This window comes from Alosa alosa, chromosome 3, assembly GCF_017589495.1.
Source record: "Alosa alosa isolate M-15738 ecotype Scorff River chromosome 3, AALO_Geno_1.1, whole genome shotgun sequence".
Lineage (NCBI taxonomy): Eukaryota > Metazoa > Chordata > Actinopteri > Clupeiformes > Clupeidae > Alosa > Alosa alosa.
In genome coordinates, this window is record NC_063191.1 from 5212803 (window position 1) to 5232802 (window position 20000).

General features: G+C 43.5%; 2 protein-coding genes across 2 annotated transcripts in view; both read left to right on the plus strand.

Annotated features, from left to right (window-relative positions):
- asb11 (ankyrin repeat and SOCS box containing 11) overlaps positions 1 to 2940 on the plus strand; it is a 5744-nt gene extending 2804 nt beyond the window's left edge. The window contains exons 4-7 of the mRNA XM_048238577.1: positions 313 to 463; positions 1065 to 1196; positions 1770 to 1958; positions 2542 to 2940. Coding sequence (XP_048094534.1) covers positions 313 to 463; positions 1065 to 1196; positions 1770 to 1958; positions 2542 to 2666 — 597 coding nt within the window. The 3' untranslated portion in view covers positions 2667 to 2940. The remainder of the gene's footprint in view (positions 1 to 312; positions 464 to 1064; positions 1197 to 1769; positions 1959 to 2541) is intronic.
- Positions 2941 to 5259: 2319 nt separating this feature from the next.
- Positions 5260 to 20000, plus strand: part of sytl5 (synaptotagmin-like 5) — a 40789-nt gene continuing 26048 nt past the window's right edge. Inside the window, 1 exon segment of the mRNA XM_048239490.1 lies at positions 5260 to 5553. The gene's annotated coding sequence lies outside the window, so the exon portion shown is untranslated.

The following is a 20000-nucleotide window of genomic DNA, read 5'->3' on the forward strand; positions in this document are numbered from 1 at the left end:
TGTGTGTGTGTGTGTGTGTGTGTGTGTGTGTGCTTGCTATAGTATGGAGCAGATGTATCATCGTTTGTGTGTTTATATGTTTATGCTTAGTTTCTGTATATTCATTCATATGTGTGTGTGTGTACATGTCCAGTTTCATCTCACAATACTACATTAACTTGAGTGAAATTAAACAAATGACATCTCACCTGTGTGTGTGTGCGCGTGTGTGTGCGTGTGCGTGTGCGTGTGCGTGTGCGTGTGCGTGTGTGTGTGTGTGTCTCTGTCTCTGTCTCTCTCTCTCTCTGTGTGTGTGTGTGTGTGTGTGTGTAGGCGAATGCCGTGACCATTGACGGAGCCACTCCTCTGTTAAATGCCTGCTGCAGTGGAAGCCCCGCCCTGGTCAACCTCATTCTGAAACAAAACTCCGCCCACCACCCTGCTCACAGCTTGGCTTCACCTATTCATGAGGCAGCAAAGAGAGGTGTGTGTGTTTGTGTGTGTGTGTTTATCTGTCATGTCTGTTTTTGTGTGTGCCTTTGAGTGTGTCTAAATAAATGGTCATCATATGGAATGTGATATAAAGCAGTTTCCTGTTGTGTATGGGCCGGATTTACAGTGTTTGTTGTGTATGGGCCGGTTTTTCAGTGTGTGTTGTAGAGTGTATTGCAGTTGTAGTGTTTGTTGTAGAGTGTGTGTATTCTAATCTCTCTCTCTCTCTGTTTGTGTGTGTGTGTGTGCACGCACTCGTGTGTGTGTGTGTGTGTGTGTGTGTGTGTGTGTGTGTGTGTGTGTGTGTGTGTGTGTGTGTGTGCGGCTTGTGTGTGTGTGTGTGTGTGTGTGTGCGGCTTGTCTGTGTGTGTGTATGTGTGTGTGTTATCGTGTGTGTGTGTGCGCGCTTGTGTGTGTGTGTGTGTGCGCGCTCGTGTGTGTGTGTGCGCGCTTGTGTGTGTGTGTGTGCGCGCTCTCGTGTGTGTGTGTGCGCTCATGTGTGTGTGTGTGCGCTCGTGTGCCTGTGCTTGTGTGTGTGTGTGTGTGTGTGTGTGTGTGTGTGTGTGTGCGTGCTCGTGTGTGTGTGTATGCAGGACACGTGGCCTGTGTGGAGCTGCTACTGGCCCATGGGGTGGATGCTGACCTGGAGCTGGACACTGGAACTCCACTCTACTCTGCCTGCGAAGCGCAGAGAACCGACTGCGTACACACACTGCTGCTGCTAGGTCAGACACATGCACGCACACACCACACACACACACACACACACACACACACACACACAGACCCGCCTGCCAGCACACACACACACAGACCCGCCTGCCAGCACACACACACACAGACCCGCCTACACACACACACACGCACCCACACACACACACACACGCACGCACGCACGCACACACACGAGCGCACACACAGACACACACACACACACAAATATGGGGTTTCATTGCAAAATTATCATTCTTGTTTTTGGGAGTCTTGGGCATGTGCACAAACTTGTCTTACGCGGACTGCAACTGTGTGGACTAAGCAAACCAATTGCAAAAAAACTTGCAAAGTACTCCTCCATTTCTGTAATAATAGGTAGTTTATCCATCTGGAAGCGACGATGCCATGTTTACCCATAATCATGCAGAATGAAAATAGCACAATGCATTCTGTGTTTGATCAGACCTGCCTAAGTGTGTAACTTACTTACTTCCTTCAATGTTTGGATCTGTGAATCTTCCCCTGTGTTAAGGTCCAAATAAAAGCATTAAAATGTGTGTGTGTTTACTGTTGTTCATCTGTAGGTGCTGATGTGAATCGTGGGCGTGGCCTGGACACTCCCCTGCATGCTGCAGCCCGAGTGGGCGGAGTCAGAGAGGTGTCGCTGCTGCTTCAGCACGGGGCTGATGGGAATTGTAGGAACTCAGAGGGGAAGAGAGCCGTGGAGCTGACCCAGCAGCACAGCCCAGAGAGGCTGCTCCTGCAGGCCACAGGTACACCTGAGTAACCAGCTGCTAGCTGCAGATACAGTCCTTTAAAGGTGTAGGTTTTTGAACATTCTAACATAAGATTCCGTTACGCAACAATTGAAGGTTCTAAAATTCTATGTTGAATTCAGAGCCATATAGATATACTTATATATCTATAAGGCTCTGGTTGAATTCAATGAACCCAGATATTCTTTAGAATGTTCATTTCCCAACACCGGTGTGACAGTACTCCTTTAAGGGTTAACGCAAGGAAGATTATAAGTGTTTTTTAAGATGCTGAGATTAACTTCCTGTGTGTGTGTGTGCCTGTGTGTGTGTGTCCCTGTGTGTGTGTGGGTGTGTGTGTGTGTGTGTGTGTGTGTGTGTGTGTGTGTGTGTGTGTGTGTCTCTGTGTGTGTGTCTCTGTGTGTGTGTGTGTGTGTGTGTGTTGTGTGTGTGTGTGTGTGTGTGTGTGTGTGTGCGTGTGTGTGTGTGTGTGTGTGTGTGTGTGTCTGTGTCTGTGTGTGTGTGTGTGTGTGTGTGTGTGTGTGTGTGTGTGTGTGTGTGTGTGTGTGTGTGTGTGTGTGTGTGTGTGTGTGTGTTTCAGGTCCCTGCTCTCTCTCCCAGCTCTCCAGGCTGTGTATCCGCCGGTCGCTAGGGCAACACAGACTCAGCAAGACACACACACTCTACCTGCCACACACTCTTCACAATTACCTGCTCTACAGATAACACACACACACACAGACACACACTCTTCACAATTACCTGCTCTACAGATACACACACACACACACCACCAGATGCAATGGAACTGCCTACACCGGATGTGTGTGAGAGAGCACACATCCAGAAAAAAAATATTACGCTCTGTGAATAGAACACTGCAGCTGTGCATCCAGCATAGCCCAGTGGTAACCAACACACACACACACACACACACACACACATACAAACAGCCCCTCCACCACACACACACACACACACATCATATACAAACAGCCCCTCCACCCACACACACACACACACACACACACACACACACACACATCATATACAAACAGCCCCTCCACCATACACACACACACATCATATACAAACAGCCCCTCCACCACACACACACACACACACACACACACACACACAAATAATGCAACTGTATACTGTATATCTACAATGAACGCATACACTGACAATATATTTTACAAGACACAGCCATACAACAGACTATCACAAACGCCTCTCTTATATATTCTAATACTTGTATATATACAATGTATATAATGTGAACGTTTTGTTTTATGTTTTATGCAATTTGCCCTCATTTGCCAAATAAAGAGATTTTTTTAATTCATAAAAGGGTGTAAGTTTGATTTATTTATGTGGGATGGGGTGAGGAGGTGTGTGTGTGTGTGTGTGTGTGCAAGGGCGGACTGGCAATCTGTGCCTCATCGGCCAAGTAGGGCGACCGTCTAGCTCTCCATATAAATATGCGTCACTCAGACTTAATCAAAGCTATCAGTAGGCCTGTGCAGTACACACTGTCTACACTACCAGTTGTCATCCAAAAAAGTAAACATTTGCGCCATCGCGTTTTCAATGATACAGCCTTTATATTTCAGCCCTCTCTATGGTTCAGTCTTGCTCATAATAGCCTTGCACCTCTAAAGCGTGCTAGAATTGAATTCCATGCGTTTTCTCACAATAACCCCTTTTCAAATTAAAAGTCCCCATAGAGGCAGAAGGCCTCTTCATTCTTAAAAAAATATATAATAAACAAAAAATGAATGAAATGAATCATGAAATGAATATTAAATAAATAAAAAACAAGAATATAACATGTAAACAGATCATTTACATATAATCTGGAGTTATTTGCAGTGAGCTACCCCTGCCTTGCCTACAGACTAGAGGTAAAACATGCTGTAGGCCTGACAGTGTTGCTTTGTTTAGGCTATAAGATAAGGTTTATCCGATTTAACTATTTCTACTCTCAATAAATGTTATGTTAAGGTGAGTTTAACAGATGTTACCTTTACATTATTCAAATCTTGCTCAGGAGCTAGACTTGCTCCATTGTAGTATGTGATGAAATTATACTCCCAGTAGACTTAGTTGAATAAAAGTTGAATTAGTTGAATAAAATATCCTGTGTAGGTTTTTATAGACTGTATTGTAATATGCTATCAATGCATGCAATATATTTAAGTCAATTTATCAATTTTGTTTCCATAAAAAATCACTAAAAGTCATCATTTCAGGGGTTGTTTTTCAAAAGTTGAATCAGAAGCACAATCAATAATTAGGCTAGCATTTTTGTAAAATGTGACCACCTATTTTTTAATGTGATACCTTGACTGGCAGAGTAGGCCTATGTGAGACAGCAAGGGTGTGTGTGCTAGTGTAGCCAGGTTAAAATGGGATTTGACAGGTGGGGAACCCTAAAATCCAGAATCGATGCAAAGGGGGAAAATTACTCACTGTTGGACATGTGAACATATTGAGTATAGTGGTATAGTAGCAATACTTTTTGGACAAACTGCTAGCTTGTTGGTTACCTCTGTACACACATTTTATGTATTTTATTTATTTAATGTTTTTTTTATGTTATTTTTTTATTACATACAAAAATCACCATACAAATTATAACAAATAGGGGTACAAGAATTCAACACAAAGAGGACATAATATCAGAACATAGACATATAGTTCTGTCAGCTTTTCGGCTGTTGAGTCCAACAATAGTGTCCATGTAGAATTTGACTTCTATCTATCTATCTATCTATCTATCTATCTATCTATCTATCTATCTATCTATCGAATATGAAAATGTCCCAATAATAAGAGCAAATTGATTGTAAAGACACCATTTATATTAATGTCTGCATTTTCATAAAAAAATATAACATTCTTTTTCTGAAGAGTAACATTGCACAACCACACAGCTGAATATATGTATTATTGTGTGTGTGTGTGCATGCGTGAGCGTGTGCGTGTGTAGCCTACATCATGAACGCTCGGGGGCGCTGGTTGCTTTGATTCAAAGGGGCATCTCAGGCACTAAAGAAGATGAATTGCCGGGGCAGAAGAGAAGTCACGTCCCCCGCTTCATGGCTAGCCTACAAGTTACGTAATGAACGGAGGACATCAAACCTCGGGTGCCAGCGGAAGATACAGAAACAACTCTAAGCTCACAAATCGAGAGATTATGTTGTCTGTTGTTATAACGGTGATTTATTGGTGTCACGGTCCCGACGTGAGGCTGCATGTGCTGTCTGGCCTTTTTTTTATTCATTAATTTTTTTTATCCTAATTTGAACTCAGATTAGCCGCTTCACACGCGCGCGCAATCTGCGCGGGGTTCCCTGCTCCAACGGTGACGGAGATTTTAGCCGTCTATCCCGAGGCTCGAGGACACGCCCCCCACTCGCGCGCCTACCATAGGGCATCACCGCGGGTGCGGGCACAACCGAGTTTGGAGTCGGTCGTCGCGAGGGTCCGTGTCTGTGTCGTGCAAAGCAGAGATCCGACAGACAGATACACAAGCCTAGTCGGTGAAAACCACGGGGGTTCACTCGTCCGTAGGAAAACCCGTCATCTTCCTGGAGTGTCCGGACAGGTAAGACGGATTTAATTAACCATATCCTGAAAGAGTCGCGTGTTTTCCTGACACGCCAGTTCAAACAGCGCAGCTCAGCTGCCTGAATATACAATGAGGTAGTAGCGTCATCCATTTCCTTCTACCATTGAATTGCATGCCCATAACAAGCCCTATTATATCACTCTTGTTTAATTGTTCTAAGACATATGTAAAGCCTAGGATAAATGAAGGATAGGCTAATTGATTGTTGGCAGTGCCTGAGAGTTTGTTGCCCGTTCCTTATGCAAATGAAAGCTCTGGTGGTGTCTGCTGTATCTCCCCAGTCGCCTTCATGATACACAGTATTTAGGGTAAAGTTCGCTCCTCATCCAAACTAAACAGGTGCAATGCACCACTCAACACTTTCACACATCCCCCCAAACAGTGCAGGCAACAATTAATGGCATAACAAACTAGTGTAACCTTCAGTCACGGTTCCCTCGAAGGCTATGTCTGTCAGCATCTTTGTCAGGTAAACCTCTATCCCATCTGCTCTGGTTACTGTGTGTTTCCGTGTCGACTGCACACACGAGGGGATAAAAGAACCGTGTCTGCGCACCCTCTTTTCATAGCTCCGTTTACCCCAGAGGAATAAGGGAAACACTGAGCTTTACAACCGATTGTAGTCTAAAACGCATAGAACCCGAAACTCATAAAAGCTAAACCCAGAAAAATCCCTTTACACACCCGTTACCATTACGTTTTTGTACTTCAATTGGATTGGTAATAACATTTCTCCTCTCTCTGCGCAAGGGAGTCGTGTGGTGCGGAGACGGCTTCTCGCCGCGGGCTGATGTCTCGAGCATTTCAAACGAGCTGTCAAACGAATTTTCAGGCTTCAGCGCGAGTCGATGTAACCGCGGCAAGCGCAGGAGTGTGGCGAATTGAAATGTGGGTCTCGAAACGAAGCGGCGGGATACAGGACCTGTCCGAGGGCATCACGGACACTGGCTGAAATTGGTGTGATATTTTGATTCAGCCGGTAAATTAACGAGGGGAAGGAAATGTCTTAGTAATCGAGAAACGTCCACAGAGGCAAGCCAATGTGTTCTTTCTCTCTCTCTCTCTCTCTCTCTCTCTCACACACACACACACACACACACACACACACACACACACACCCACACTATAATTATTCCCTCAGGGAAGCTCTGGGATTTCTGCCCCAAGATGACAGCCTTAGTTCATCCCAAACTGCCCTATATACCCAGTCAAGCACATAAGCTTAGCTTCAGACACAAGGACAATCACCTTTCCTCTCACCCTCTCTCCCCTTCCTCTCTACCTCTTCTTGATCTACTCCACTACGTGTGTGTGTGTGTGTGTGTGTGTGTGCGCTCAGTTGTGTTGACACTCCCCATTCCACATCAAAGGGCCAGTTTCAGTCCACATCAGGAAGTAATTCAGATCACAGTGCACTGCAGATGGATCAGGTCATTACTGAACTCAGTGTTATAGTGGCTTTGCACATATACCCACACGTACGCACACACACACACACACACGTACAAACACACACACACACACACACACACACACACACACACACACACACACACACACACACGGACACACAACACACACAACACACACATGCACACACAACAAGAACACATACAGATAATAAATAAAAACACACAAGGGTGCCACATGGGTGCCAGGAATGCAGAACCCATAGAGCAGCATGATGCCGTGTGTGTGCGCGTGCGTGTGTGTGTGTGTGTGTTGCTTGATCATATCTGTGGCTTGGGGAGCATTCAAGAGGAGAGGCAAGAGCACAGATAGCAGAGGAGAGGAGGAGAGGAGAGTGAGTAGGAGAGGAGATAAGAGGAGAGCAGAGGGGAGGAGGGGTGAGGAGAGGAGAGGAGGAGAGAGGAGAGGAGGAAAGGAAAGGAAAGGAAAGGGGAATAGATGAAGGGAGGAGTGGAAGATGCATGAGAGAGAAAGAGAGGAGGAATTGAACCCTATGGAAATGTGAGGGAACGCCATGGAGAGGAGAGGAGAGGAGGAGGGGAGGAGAGGAGGAGGAGAGGAGGAGGAGGGAGGAGGGAGGAGGAGGAGGGAGGAGGAGGGAGAGGAGGAGGGAGGAGGGAAGGAGAGGAGAGGAGGGGGGAGGAGGAGGGAGAGGAGAAGGGGAGGAGCAGAGAGGAGAGGAGAGAGGAGAGAAGCAGAGGAGAGGAGAGGTGCAGAGGAGAATAGAACAGAGGAGAGGAGGAGTGGGGAAGTGGTGGTTTGACGAGTATAGAGGAACCATGCAAAGGGGAAGAACCTAGGAGAAGGACAGAGCTGAATGTTGACCGGTGTATTCATGTTGGTCTGGTCATTTTCTGTTTAATAAGTGCCACACAGCATTTATATTTGTTTTCCAATTGTAAATAAGTCCCACAAGGCATTTGTGTTAGTTTTATCATTTTCAAAAAAGTGCCACTTGGCATTTATGTTTGCTTGGTAATTTTAAAGAGGTGGCAGAAGAAATTCATGTTAGATTTGTAATAAAAACAGTGACCACAAGGCATTCATGTTTGTGTTGTGTTATAAGTGATCAGAAAGATGTTCCTGTCTGTCTTGTCAACCCCAGGCCCTTGGTGTGCTCCCTTGGCCTTTATTAAATCGCTTCCCATCTCTGCACACGGCCCTCGTGCTGTCTTTTGATTGGCATTACCTTAGATCAGGAAGCAGTGTATCGTTTTGGTTTTGTTTGTTTTTTTTGTTCAAGAGAAACAGCATTGGGTGTTTCTAATTGGAAGGTTCTAAAAGAGATGTTTTTGATTAATGAAGCAACTCTGCAGTCACAGATGCGAAGAGTCTGCTACCTCCTTAAGGTCCTTCAGATCCACACGCACAGACTGAGAGAGGCAGCTAGAAAAGATAGGTAGATGAGGAGAGACATCAGTGAGATCGCTATGACAACTATAGAGAATCAGGTGAGACAGATTGAGATGTGGATGATCTTGCTGACGCTGCTTTGGCATACAAGTTCCATATGTGTATCAGAAGAAAATAACATGGGCACACACACACACACACTCTATTACATAACAATAAAGAAACCCATGTCGTCTATTCATACACCATTGCATATCTCCTATTGTCATTTTACTACGGGAACGTGCCATGACCGGTTTAAGGAATAAGTTAGCGCCAGATCGCAGAGTCTTTTTATCTTAAGAACATGGTTTATTTGAGTGTTAACAGTCCATAATCCAGCACAGATCAGAAAGGACAACGTCTCCTCGGCTGCTGTTACTCCTTTTCTTAACTTCTGCTGCTGTAGGCTGTTAGCTATGATTATTGCCCACCTGCGACTGATACCTATGTAGTATGTACACACCACCAGAGCCACCACTTGTTTGTGGGACAATCTTATTGGTTATAAGTCTGTTCATGATTGACAGGCCAGAAAGGTCCATTGAATAGTGATGTGAGACAGACAGCTGTGGATATACCTCAGACAGGTAGAGACACACCAGAGACATACTCTATGTTAGACAGGTGTATATGAGACAGACAGGTGTGGATGTGAGACAGACAGGTGTGGCTATATCTCAGACAGGTAGAGACACACCAGGTGATGTGATTGAGACAGGTGTGAGCACGAGTGAGAAACACAGAGACAGGTGGAGCAGACCTCAGTGCTGGGTGGAGAGGATGTGGAGCAGACCTCAGTGCTGGGTGGAGAGGATGTGGGTTGTGTGGAGCAGACCTCAGTGCTGGATGGAGAGGATGTGGGCTGTGCTCATCTCATTCATACCATGAAACATTCAGCTGAGCACAAGTGGAGCCGTCTTGCATTAATATACATAACAACCGTAGACATCTCTGAGATGCTCTCAGTTTCTGCTGATTGTATGTAAATCTCTCTCTCCCTCTCTCCCTCTCTCTCTCTTTTCTCTCTGTAATACACAGAGAGAGAGTGAGAGAGAGGGAGAGAGAGAAAGAGAGAGAGAGAGAGGCTCTCTCCATCAAATTTTTAGTGGTTAGCAATGGTGACCGCAGCGTCTTAACATGATTTAGTGCAGGGAGGTCTCCTTTCAGCCTCAAGGTTGTGTGTGTGGGGGTGTGTGGGGGTGTGTGTGTGTGTGTGTGTGTGGGGGGGTGCAGTGTGTGAATGGAGTGGATGTGTGTAAGACTTCAATGAATGGATGTGTGTGTGTGTGTGTGTGTGTGTGTGTGTGTGTGTGTGTGTGTGTGTGTGTGTCTGTCTGTCTGCCTGCCTGGAATGTATTGTGTGTGTGCTTGTGTGCAAATGTGTGTATTTTCTCGTGGGTATTTGTGTGTATGAATGTGTCTGTATGCATGTGTCTATGCTCCAGTGTGTTTGTGTGTGTGTGCTTGTGTGCAAATGTGTGTATTTTCTGGTGGGTATTTGTGTGTATGCATGTGTCTATGTTCCAGTGTGCTTGTGTGCAAATGTGTGTATTTTATGGTGGGAATTTGTGTGTATGAATGTGTGTATGCATGTGTGTATGTTCCAGTGTGTGTGATGCTTAAGTGCTTGTTCATGCTTCATCTCCTCCAGAAGCACCCTTGTGTGAGTGCTCCCTCTCCTCACCCAGTACTTCCCTGTGTGTCTGTGTGTGTGTGTGTGTGTCTGTGTGTGTCTGTGTCTGTGTCTGTGTCTATGTGAGAGGCTATGTGAGAGGCTATGTGCTACTGACAGATCTGTGTGTGTGTGTGTGTGTGTGTGGTGTGTGTGTGGGCCTGTGTCAGAGGCTATGTGCTACTGACAGGTGTGTGTGTGTGTGTGTGGTGTGTGTGTGTGGGCCTGTGTCAGAGGCTATGTGCTACTGACAGGTCACACAGGTATCCTCTCCAGTCATCTTCTCCATGCTTTGTTGTGGGATTTGGGGCTGTTTTATCTCTCTCTCTCTCTCTCTTTCTCTATCTCTCTCTGTGTTGTGGGATTTGGGGCTGTTTTCTCTCTCTCTCTCTCTCTCTCTCTCTTTCTCTATCTCTCTGTGTGTTTGTTTTTCTCTCTTTTCTCTCTCTCTCTCTCTCTCTCTCTCTCTCTCTCTCTCTCTCTCTCTCTGTGTTGTGGGATTTGGGGCTGTTTTCTCTCTCTCTCTCTCTCTCTCTCTTTCTCTATCTCTTTCTGTGTTGTGGGATTTGGGGCTGTTTTCTCTCTCTCTCTCTCTCTCTCTCTCTCTCTCTGTCTCTATCTCTTTCTGTGTTGTGGGATTTGGGGCTGTTTTCTCTCTCTCTGTCTCTCTCACAGTTGTATCATCTATCTAATATTTATCTCATCTAACTATCTAATATTTTAGTTCTTTCTGTAAAGAAATTTGATTGGTGGATTTAAATAAAGAATTCAAATGTGTGACCCTGGATAGGTGTGAGTTTTGTTGTGGTGTGTTGGTGTGTGTGTTGTGTTGTGTTGTGTTGTGTTGTGTTGTCTTGTGTTGTGTTGTGTTCTTGTTGTTGTTGTTGTTGTTGTACTTTTGTGTGGGTATGTTTTGTTGTTGTGTTGCATTGTGCTGGCCTGTATATTCTTTGCAGCTGATTGGTGTGTGTTGGTGTGGGGTTGTGTTGTGTTGTGTTGTGTTGTGTTGTGTTGTGTTGTGTTGTGTTGTGTTGTGTTGTGTTGTGTTGTGTTGTGTTGTGTAGTGTTGTGTTGTGTGGAGGAGGTCTGTAGATATTCAGAGCTGATTGTGTAGTGTCTGTGTTGGTGTGGGTATGTGTTGTGTTGTGTTGTGTTGTGTTGTGTTGTGTTGTGTTTGTGTTGCGTTGTGTTGAGGAGGTCTGTATATTCGGAGCTGAGTATGTAGTATGTGTGGCCTTGTTAACATCTGTCCCAGCATGCTGCCTGCCTAATGAGGAATTATTATGGGGTGGAAGTGTTGTAATGGAGACAGCAGGGCAGGAGAGTTGAGAGGAGTTCTGCTAGATTCTGGAAGATTCCGGCTGATGCCTCAGTACAGTGAGAGTCTCCTGTGGCGTGTGTTCCGTGTGGCTATGCAATCAACAGTGTTATTTTCCACTCTCTTGCTTTCTGTCGGCTCTCTCTATCTCTCTCTCTCTCTCCCTCCCTCTCTCTCCCTCTCTCTATCTCTCTATCTCTACATCTCCCTCTCTCTCTCTTTCTTCCTCTCCCTCTCTCTACATCTCCCTCTCTCTATCTCCCTCTATCTCTCCCTCTCATCTCCCTTCCTGTCTCTGATGCACTGTGCAATTTTTTCTCTGTCCATGTTGGTTTCTCTCCTCACACCTCTGTGTCTGTCTCTTGCTAATTATCCAACACTCTTTTCCCACCCCCTCTGTATCCCTCTTTCATCCCCCTCTCTGTCCCTCTCTCATCCCCCTCTCTATTTCCTGGTTGTCTATCACACATCTCCCTCTCTCGCCTCTCATTTCCTTTCATTCCCAGTCCCCCCCTTCTCTCTCTCTCTCTCTGTCTGTTTCTCTCTATCTCTCTCTCTCTCTCTCTCTCTCCCTCCTTTCTCTCTCTCCAGTTGTTTTGTTCCATCTTCCTCAGTCCTATTTATCACTAACACCCCCCCACACACACACACACACACACACACACACACACACACACACACACACACACACACACACACACACACACACACACACACACACACACTTTCTTCCATTTTCTCTCTCCCTTTTTCGTTTACTTCCCTCCACTCTCTCTCTCTCTCTCTCTCTCTCTTTCTCAGCCCCTCTCGTGTCTCTCCATCTCTCAGCGGAAGCCAGTGCAGCGCTGCAGCAGGTGCCGTGTCTGCTGTTTGAACAGCTGTTAATTGAAGTGATGCAGTAATTGATGTCTCAATTGTGCCTCTACCCATACAGGTGTTAATTACCTCACACTCACTTAGTCACCTGTCCTGAGAGAGAGAGAGAGAGAGAGAGAGAGAGAGAGAGAGAGAGAGAGAGAGAGAGAGAGAGAGAGAAGAGAGAGAGAGAGAGAGAGAGACACAAGAGAGAGAGAGAGAGAGAGAGAGAGACACAGAAAGAGAGAGAGAGAGAAAGACGCACACAGAGAGAGAGAGAGAGAAAGACGCACATGGAGAGAGAGAGAGAGAGGGAAAGAAAAAGGCAAAAGCGAGGAGAGAGAGAACAGAAAGAGAGAGAGAAAGCAAAAAAGTGAGGAGACAGAAAGGGGGTGATAGCGGAAGAGAACGAACAAAACAGTATGATAAGAAAAGAGAACAGAGGAACAGACATAAATGTCATCTACACACTGTGTGTGTGTGTGTGTGTGTGTGTGTGTGTTTTGTGGTGCATATCTATGGGGTGCGTGTCTAGTTGTGGGTGTGACCTAGGCTACTGTTGGCTCCCTCCCTGAGTACACTTGCATTCTTTGTAAGTGTAGAAACAACCCTGAGCAAACACACACACACACACACACACACACACCAGTGACGTGTGGTGAGGTCAATTGTTGGTGAGGCACAGGAAAAATTCAACCTTTAAAGACACCAATTTTCTTTTTGATGAATAATGTATCGTAAATAAATAAATGTTCTTCCTGAAAATACAGGGGTCATAAGCACTGTATACACACCACTATGTTAAATTACCATAGAGGCAGGCAGATTTTTATTTTTAAAGACCAGTTATTTCATGGATCTAGGATACTATGCATCCTGATAAACTTCCCTTGGCCTTTGGAATTAAAATAGCCACCTAGTGTTGCACGGTGCACCGATGCTACAAAAGTATCGCAATACCATGAAATAAAAAATGTCACGATACCTAATATGATAGCAGTTTTGCCGGGCGGTCATATAGGTTTAGTCAGATTTTTTTTTTTTTTTTATTTTTTTTTTTTTCTTTTTCGCGATGCCCAAATTTCCGTCAATGATTTCGGGACACTGAAAAGACCGGGTACACTAAACTTGGTGGACATGTAACCCCACATGGATAGCATGGAACCATCGTTTTTCGTTTTGATCTGTAGCCCCCCGCTGAATTGGACCCCCAAAGGAGGGTAGGGCAGACACAGTTTTCTGTGAATATCTCAAAAAACCGTAGGGTTTAGGAGGACCATTTTTATGTCCTTTTATGTGTATGTTGATCTCAAGGCCATGTCAACCCATTCCATAACCACTCATTTCATGTATATAGCGCCACCTAGTTAAACACAAAAAAAAAAAAAAATGAGGTGGTGTAATTGAAGGTATCTGTGACCTAACATAGTCAAAACTGCACGAAATTGGAAGTGTAGGATCATTATGACACCCTCTGTATGCACGCCAAGTTTTGTGGAATTCCGTTCATGGGGGGCCACACAATAAATTAATTTATGTTACTATACACCAACTGGCCTGTAGGTGGCGGAGACAGTTTTCTGTGAATATCTCGAGAACCGTGAGGGCCTAGGAGGTCCACCTTTTTTTTTGTATGTTGGTCTTAAGGGGCATGTCAACCCATCCCATTACCACTTATTTCATGTATAGCCACCTAGTTAAAAATTAAAAAAGCAAAAAAATTAGGTGTTTTCATCTCAATATTCCTATTGACAAGGTCAAAACTGCACAGGAATTAAAAGTGTAGGATCATTATGACACCCTCTGAATGCATGCCAAGTTTTGTGTACTTTCGTTCATGGGGGGCCTTACATATATATTGTATCCCTGAATCTTACCCAACTACTAACCTTAACCTGTCACTGCAACATTATGCCTAATCTTAACCAAAAACACATATATATTGTATCCCTGAATCTTACCCAACTACTAACCTTAACCTGTCACTACAACATTATGCCTAATCTTAACCCTTAACTTAATCAACCCACATCAATAGGTTTTCTCATTTTGACCCTACACCTAAAAATTCAATTTTTTTAAAAACCTAACCCCAGTAGGACCTGACCCCCTTAAAACTCAACACTGCGTGGTCTCTCATCGTAACCACTACACCTAAACTTAATTCTAAAACTTAACCTTAAAACAGTCTGACCTCCTAAAATTCAACACTAATGGTCATGTCAAACCCAACTACAGACTCACTCGGAACACAGAGGTATTGTATCCCTGAATCGCACCCAACTACTAACCTTAACCTGTCACTGCAACATTATGCAATAAAATAATTTATGTGTACATTTAGTGACGTACACCAACAAGGATTCCCGGGACACTGAAAGACCGGGGTACACAAAACTTGGTGGGCATGTACCCCCACATGGATAGTATGGAACCGTCATTTTTCGTTTTCATCTGCAGCCCCCGCTGGACTGGACCCCCTAAAGGAGGGGTAGGGCAGACACAGTTCTCTGTGAATCTTTTATGGTATGTTGGTCTCAAGGGCCCACATCAACCTGGCTCATAATCACTCATTTGTGATTTGCCCCCGTAAAAAAATGAAAATGCAATATTATTCTGCTTTAATCGCCCCTATCTTCAGTTAAGATGTTCAGAACTGCACCAAATTTTATGTGTATGATTGACCTGGCATTCTCTGGGGGTCTGGGGGTATGCCAAGTTTCGTAGAATTTCATCCATGGGGGGGCTAAAAAAATTAGGTTATGTGTACATTTAGTGACTGTACACTAATTGGCCTGTAAATGGCGGTGCACACATATAAACATGCACACACACAGGCACCCACATACTATCGGTATTAGAACGGCCGATACATAATTACAAATTCAATAGGATCAAAAGAAAGCCAAAATATTCATCATCATCATCATGGCTGCATTTTCAGTATTGGCGATAAGTAGTCGCTTGTCCACTAGATGGCGATCGTTGCAGTGAGACGTAATTTTTTGGAAGTTAAAAGTGGGTTGAAAAATAATGGACACTTCCTACAAGGACTGTAATTTACCTGTTTTAACATCTAATAAGGATAGGACGATGTTCACATGAAGTGTAAGTGAGGATGAAGTGAGGATGTTTATCGGACATGCTTGGTTTTACTGCAGGTTAATCTATCTTGTAATATCAATAAGGACCTAGGTAATGTTAACGTTAGCGTTGGTTGAGTGATGGAGGCCCATTTGATTGATTGCATTTGTAGAAAACTATAAATGCGGTTATACCAAGCAAATTGATAGCAGCACTGTTTGTATCTTTCGACTGTCATTTATTGCACGTGCTACAAAATCATTCTGTGCAATGGAAGATTTACCAACGTTACACCGGTCTGATACAGTTTTGCCTATACATGCTTGAGACTGAGACGCCTGTTTATTTTGTTTTAAGTGCGTGCAGGGTGTGAGAGGGGAATCGATGTGCTTTGATTACAGCTTGGTAGTTGTAGTCTGTGAAATTAAAAAGCACGTGTGTGTGAAGTATCCAAACAATGACACCTTCATTTCATTATGGCTGCTTTAGCAACACACCTTAAGCTACTGTGTAGTGGGTCCCATTTAGAAGTGGCTACTTCATTCAAGGCTTTTCCTTGACTCATGGAACTGCGTGAATGTTATTACAACTTTTCGCCACGATATGGCAGTTTAAGTCCGCTTGATACTGTAAGTCGTAAGCCATTGGTTTCCAAAGGAGATTTTATTTGTGTCGCCAGCATAGCCTATTGACAATTTATGTTGTAAATAGGCCTACCTTATAATCCTACCTGTAGCTTAGGAAGCTAACAGCTTTCTATTAGGATCTAGTTTGTTAGTTACAGTTTTGTCATAACTCCCTAATGCATTTTGCATTTAGAATAGCCAGAGCGTGTATATCTCAATCTGAAAATTAAACAATATCGGTGCCTATGGACTAGGCTGGGTGAACCCAGCCTGATCTGCCCGCTATTTATTTTTTTTTTTTTTTAAAGATTGAGCTTGGTCTGATGAAAGCCAGACTAGCCATGGACCTCAGTTACACAATGCAAGGGAACATGAATCAGCCTATATTTGCACGAACAATAACGGACAAAAGCTCTTCAACTTTGGCCCTTTAAAATGTGTATGAACAGTCTAGTTTAACGATTTCATCAAGGCCCATTTGGACATGTCAGTTATTTGCACCACTGGTTAGATGTAAAACAGCATTTCGTTTTCAGACTACTGTTACTTAATTTGTGCATTAACAATAACGTTTCAGACTACTGTTACTTAATTTGTGCATTGACAATAAAGTATTACATGAACTAAAGATGACTAAAATCTTATGTAGAAGAAGAAACATTCACAAAAAAATCCATCCATCCAAAAAATGACCTTTTGTTTTTGATAGCTGTTGAAAACGGCATGGAACTGACAGAGATGTTTTGTTTATAAATACATAAAAAATAAATAAATAACATTATGCTGATACCTTTTGCTTTTCCCAAATACAATGTAGCCTACAGGTGTAAGTGACCTTTCATCAATCCAGTTGCAATGGATGAACTGTGATGACCTGCCCTACTTGTGATTGTTTAGAGATTTTAAAGGTTTTATAACAATGCTACATCTTCTTTGGCTATTCTACAATCTATTCACCTTTTCAGCACAAGTAGGCTACTTTCTGTACAGCCGCACATACACACTCAGGCATGCCAAACAAGCATACACAAAAGTTTCAAGAGTGGGGGATGGAGTAAAAGATGGAGACAAATTGAAGTGTGATCTATTTTCGCGGAATGGATGTACAGGACTGAGCGGTGGTCATATTTTGTACCGCTATGCGGTACATCTAGTTTTATTAGTATCGATACTTTTGAGAATGACCGTGTTCTTTTGAAGTAACATGTGCACAAGGCATGCTTCTAGCGCCTCCTCCCCTAACCTGTGGCTGTGCGTCTTTTCTCCTCACACACACACATGTAAGCGCAGCTGTCGTGCTATAAACAGCGAGACATGGCTGCTAGTTCAAGTGATGCTATGGGTAACACATAATAATAGGCTAATATCAAGTTGATTTGCTCACTTTCATCTCTCAAGTTTGTGTTGCTAACCTACCTAGGCTGTGGGATTTTGGTAATTTATGCCAGAGACTTTCTAATGTGGAGACACAGCACAAAAAAAATACTCCATAGAAATGCATGGGGCTAGTTTGTCACGCCAGTATGGCCGTTGTCTACACATATCCCACCCCTTCCTCGGCAAAACGTTGACATGTAAATACATTGAGCCAATCATGTGGTGTGATGTGAATACATTGAGCCAATCATATGGTGTGTTGTGAAGACATCGTGCCAATCATGTGTTGTGATCTCGCCGCTGGAGCAAGATTGGTGTCGTGAAGCCTTGCGCCGCGGCAGTTCGACCCAAAGACTGTGCCCGATGAGTGCCCATAAAACGTTGACAAATGGCCGCCGAGTGGAGGGACTTGCCTAAAAGGACTTTGTTTATGCCTACTATTTGGGTTCAATGTAATTTAGAAATAGGCTAAGCAACCATGGCAAACTTTTACATCTGAAGAGAGATCCTTGCTAACTATCCCGCTAGCTGAGGTCACGTTTGACAATAGTGCTCGCTAAAATCATTAATGAACATTGCAAGACACTTATCTCTTCTATGATCCCAGAAAGATTTTCTTCGACTTGTACATTTTTTGAACATTTATTTTATCTAATGACATATGAAACATAATTACTTGCATCCACATATCCTTATGCGCTATGTGCAACTTTTATTCACTAGACTAAAACCTTGAGACAAGGTAAATTACTCTGACGTATCTCTTAAAGTGACAGGCACTCAATTACACCTACACATCACCAATGTGCACTCAATTAGACCTACACACCACATTAAAGATATGCCTAAGTGTAATAGTTAACCGGTCACTGCTAAATATATTTACTAGTAATTATGCAGAATATATGAAATATTACATAAGCCATCATTTTCCATGTGTGTTTGTGTGGAGAGAGTCAAGCAGAATCTGGGATGGCCACTGGTGTGAATGATCACACTACAGTATATTCAATATTACTGATGATGATGTCAAGGTGGTGGGGCCCCCAAATCAAATATATTTTTTAAAAAGTATCGAAGAAGTATCGAAATCGCAATTCTTGACTTGGTATCGGTATCGAAACATTAATTTTGGTATCGTGACAACACTATAGCCACCCATTATCACATCCCCTTCACCATACCTAGAGATTGGCATGGTTTTTATTTCAGTTAGCCTAATAGCTGGTTTGATTTGCATTCAGAGATGATCTTATGGAAAGTACCCCATGCCAATCTTTATTTATTTACGATACATTATTCATTCACAGAGAAAATTGGTGTCCTTAAAGGTTGGATTTTTCCTCATTTTTGTAATTAAGGCATTAAGATCAATTTCCAAAGGATAATTTTTGTTATTCCTCTTTTAATCAACTTTAGTATGGGTGTGTAAACATATGAGCGCAACTGTATATAAGGCCTAGCCTGATGAGCCAGACCCACATCAAGATGTAGGGTCTGGGATCTTGCCATTGGCACTGCACAATCCGAGGGGCGGGATAAACGGTTGTCTTTCAAATTTTTTCTCTGCATGAGTCCCATGCATTTTCCCACCAGCGGAGCTAGTTGGCTAGAAGATCAAACTTTTGCCAATTTAAAAAAGCTTAACTCGAGACACGATTTAAAGACCGCTGTTCGCCAGCAGCAGCATCCATCTGATTTGTTTTCAAGTAGCAGGAAATTCACACAGAAATTCACCATCACCGACTCTATACACGATGTGATTGGCCTGATAGAAGTTTCATTTTTCCAGCTAGCAAGCCAACGGAGAGTTGCTAGACTACCCTGGCTGCAAATTACATTTGCTGCCACTAAGGTGCGTCTAGATTTCTAGGCTATATAAGGCCCATAGAGGAAACTGAAATTGCCCAGCAGATGGGTGGGTTGCTGTTGCACAATGGAGCACAGGCCTAATGTTAGCATATTTCATTCACATTATCACACATTCCTACACCAGCCAGTCATGTTTTCAGTGTGATCTGTGTGCAGGATTACATAATGGCCTGACAGTCTGAACACAAAGGCCTCAGGGTTACGAGGCTTGTAGACTCTAGCCTGGACTGGCTATTTACTCTAGCAATGATCAATGGCTCTGCAGTGCCTCCACCTGGAGAGCCCAGGGACTGACGCTTGGCCACCATTATCCTTCATACAGTTCCAATATTAACTCATTCAACACTGAATGACAATTAGCCTGTCTTACCTTGAAATGTAAATTAAGTGAATTTGCCTACTCTGTCAGTGAGTTGTAGAAGTCATCTTTGTTTTCTTTTAGTTTTGAGGTCTGAGGTATGAAGTCTCCCTGTTATAATCTCCCTGTCTGTAGTTTGTCTGTTATAATCTCCTATAGTAGTCTATAGTAAGAAAGATTCCCCTTAGATTAAGTATCGGTCTTCTCCTGTTTTTCACACACTGCTTGGATTGAAAGTCCAATTTTGGGAAATTGTGTAGGTGAAATAAAATAGAGGTATTTATTATAAAGAGATATGATAAAGAGATATTCCAAAGAAATGAAAGGACATTAGAAGACGAAAGGGAGTTGCTGCTGCAGAGAATTCATTTTTTTCACTTTCACCAGCGAACACTG